The sequence below is a fragment of the Bidens hawaiensis genome, unplaced genomic scaffold, assembly GCF_021521415.1.
Source record: "Bidens hawaiensis isolate Kalapana, Puna unplaced genomic scaffold, B.hawaiensis_p1.1 tig00049975_1, whole genome shotgun sequence".
Classification (NCBI taxonomy): domain Eukaryota; kingdom Viridiplantae; phylum Streptophyta; class Magnoliopsida; order Asterales; family Asteraceae; genus Bidens; species Bidens hawaiensis.
In genome coordinates, this window is record NW_027498962.1 from 51,779 (window position 1) to 55,665 (window position 3,887).

General features: G+C 33.8%; 1 protein-coding gene across 1 annotated transcript; it reads right to left on the bottom strand.

The window, feature by feature from the left end:
• Positions 1–1,036: 1,036 nt before the first annotated feature.
• LOC143598354 (protein SOMBRERO-like) lies at positions 1,037–3,163 on the bottom strand. Its single transcript, XM_077076590.1, has 3 exons — positions 2,859–3,163; positions 2,068–2,354; positions 1,037–1,681 (listed from the first exon to the last, which is right to left on the bottom strand). The coding sequence occupies exons 1-3, from the start codon at positions 3,028–3,030 to the stop codon at positions 1,037–1,039; spliced, it is 1,104 nt and encodes a 367-aa protein (XP_076932705.1). The 5' UTR covers positions 3,031–3,163.
• Positions 3,164–3,887: the final 724 nt, after the last annotated feature.

Sequence of the window (3,887 nt, forward strand, 5' to 3'; positions counted from 1 at the left end):
GAAGAAGAAAAAGAACAAAAGGGTTTGTTCTTGCATCAAGTGTTAGGACCCTAGCAACTAAGGTGTTTGTTGGAGCTTGTTCGGGTATACAAGCTTGAGGTTTCCTCCATTGGAAGCTCGTCTTTCAATCATTCGTCTCCTTCAAATCCGTAGACTTGAAGGTATGTATGTTAACACTCTATGGTTGTGTTTTGATAGCATGAATAATCCTATATGGATCCTGGATTGGGTTTAACATAAACGGGTTTATGTGTAATGGTTAACAAGATTTAAAACTTTATTTCCGCTGCGTTTTCCTTAATAAATGGTTATTTTGGACTTTGATAATCTTGCTAACCCAACAATTAGGACTAAAGTTACTTGTCCTATTCGATTTTTCAAATTTTAACTATCAACACCATTATGGGCTATCCGCATAAAAGCTTACCTTAACCACCCCTAATGATTTCTTTTAATTTTTTTTCAAATCTTTTTAACCAAGGAACAAATAAGGTTATATGTTTGGGAACAAAATCCTTACGTAAAGGCCATCCTATCCAATTTTCAGGCAATACGATATGTTTCAAACGTGGATGATTATCATAAGGGATTCCCAACTATCAAAAGATTCCCGTTTTACATCATAGGCGCATTGGGAGGAGAGAGAATTCTAACCATATACATATAAAATGACAGTATTGAAATGTCAATTCCCGGGTTTGTTTAAATTGGGTAACTGTTTACTCTACCATTAGTACATTTACTCTACACTAATTTATAACTTCAGATATAATAAATTATTTAAATTAAATGTTATTTTGAGTGTGTTTAAATCATTTATTAAAATTCTACTCATGATTAATTTGTATTATTTTATAACATAAATCAAATACCAAAATTACCATATGTATCACTATATATGATTGCAAATTTAAGTAGATTTACCTAGCTAGGCTGAAAAACTCAAGTAATGAACAAGATTGTTGACATGAAATACACATAACACTACACTGATTTTCGTATTTCATAAGAAACCATGATATGTAGCCTCCGCAATCTACTTGGAGAACTTCAAAAGATCAGTTTCATAACCAAGGTAATTATGAATAGGAAATATATTAGAAGGATGGCTCACATCAGGAGGATGATGATCTTGTTGGGAAGATGACGAAGGATCATTACATGTTCCTTGTTGATTGTGATGATCAAAGGTAAACCCGGGATGATGTTGGCTTGAAGCTAGAAGTTTGTCCAAGAAAGACCAATCGGCAGTCACATTACTAGTCGTGAAAACTGGTTTGTCAAGACCACCATGACTCATTGACATTAAGTTCAACAAGTTCTTAGAACAATCCATATCATTTACCATCCTAGTACCAATCTCGTTGTTGATGTTGTTGTTATCGACCATGTGTCGGCTTAGATGTTGTGCTGGAAAATATGGGATGTGTTCGAGAGGGGAAGTTAAGAGCTGAGGAAGATGCATTGAACCATCGAATAATGGTGGATTACTTGTAATGTTGCAGTTGTAGCTATGTAGAGTGTGCATACTATCACCATGCTTGTTCATGTCTTGATCAACTATGTGATGATGATTATCTTCTTCGGCATAAATAGTATGATCTTGATGATCTTCGGCTTGAAACGGGCTTCTATTATGGTTCTTTTTCTTGAAAACTCGACATACAACCCAACCGTCTTCCTGTTTTCAATATTAAGAGTTCACTTGCTGAAACTTAAAATTAACAATACGCTATTCTTCACACGACTATGTACTTCCGTCACTAGTTAATTTCGACATAGACATTCACTGATGGATTGTCATCGGAAATCTGTCATTATTTTTTTATTTTAATATAAAAAATTAAAGTTAAAAAGTATTTACAATTTTCTAAGAATAAAGAGAGACTATTTTTTATGTTTTAAAGCTTTAGCGTAGGCGAATTTTAAAAACTTTAATTATATTTCATCTTGGATTTTAACCAATTAAATGGTGATTCGTTGGTCATTGAATGGAAATGAATTTTCTTTTAGTGTAAACATTATTTGCTAATGATATGATATTATTTTTGAATATTGTACCTGGACATCTACCTCTGATGGTGTCCCGGAATACTCATCGTCCAAGCGATACTCGTGCATGATCCAATCGGTCTTCTGGCCATGAGGGGCTCGTCCCGTGTAAAATACTAGGGTCTTCCGCAATCCGATTCTCTTGGAATTGCTATGAAGGTGGATGGTCTTGTCCCTCCCTGTTGCTTTCCAAAACCCTGCAGTTGTGGCCCGGTTTGTTCGTGTTCCAGTAGGATACTTTTTATCCTTGTGACTAAAGAAGTACCATTCGTTTTCTGAACCTGACCCGATTCTACACTTATCTACATGAAAATTCATCAAGTTCATTACAATCTAAGATGCATAAGTCAGCATGAATTATATTTCAGAGGCGACCAACTAGTTAGATTAACTGTACGTTAATCAAGTAATAATGGTATCACATATTGGCAAAACTAACATGCATAAATCGACACGAATTATATTTCAAGGGTGACTCGTTAAGTAAAGATAAGGTGAAGCTTTGGGTTTTTATATTTACGTGCCATCAAATTTTTAGTGTTTATTTAATTTATAAGATTTGACAAGAAGAACAAAGTATTCTTTTCCATAGAACTCATAACAACTCTAACATATGCAGTTATATGCAATTTAAACATAGTATAAAAAAATGCATGTTACTAAAGAGAAAAGAAAATTTACATAAAAAGTCTTGATTCTTATAATTCGCTTTAGATCACCAAACAGACTACTATATTTTATGTCAATTATGAGAATACAAATGATTTATCTTCTAAATTAACTTTATCTTAAAATCCTGGTAATACCTTTTAAGTCCCATGGCTCAAGTTTGTTGAGGTCTATTTCTCTTATAACGTCAAGGTCAATAGCCTCGTAAGAAACCTTCTTCCGCAAGTAATAGTAGAGTAACTCCTCATCCGTAGGGTGGAACCGGAATCCTGGTGGAACAGACAGTTGACCGTCTCCTGCACTCATCATGCTCTAATTTAGCTACCTTGAGAATGTTATAAATCTACTGAAATTAGTTGTGTGCTAGTGAATTATCAGAAACAAGAAACAAGTCCATGTTCTTGTAAACGTTCGTTGCATAATTCTTGTGGATCATGGTTGGCTGGTCTAGTGTGATTTTTAAAACTTTTGAAGAATCAAGTTAGTTTAGGAACGAGCCTCTAAGTGTTTTTCTTGTAACCTTTTGTACTTCTAGACATAAGCGAACTCAATAGTGTTTTCACAAAATTAAAAGTTTTTTCACCACACAAAAGGGCATGCAGCTAATTGTCACAAAGTAAAAAAAATTTCAAAATACACTTAAAAGTACTGATCTCATTCCTAAACCATATGCTAATACAATAAAATTCATGATTTTGGTAACATATATATATATAGGATTTATTTGGGGACTTCTTTCCAACAAAATCCATATTGATATTGTCATTGACCATCAAATGAGCTCAAACTGGCCATTTAACATTTTTTCTTCTATATGTTACCATAGTGTATATATGGCGATTACATGTTTTGAACATTCCTTCTCTATGGTTTAAGAATCTGATTGATATATACATACACACACGCGTATAGAAAAGTTAAAGAATACCAATCAGTTTACCTTGATTCATTTTTTATGCTTAACTTTTCTTCCTTTGATCCTGCCTCCTGTTTGTTTTTTCTTTCAAAAACTTGGCCAACTTGCTTTCTTTCTGTCAACTTTTGTTTCAGCTCATGATCTTCATCCTCCAGGCTTCAGTTAGTGACATATATGTTAATTTTGAGAGAGAGAGTCACACAGAGAATGATAGGTGTTTAACTCGGAAGCATTAAATAACTAAAAGATG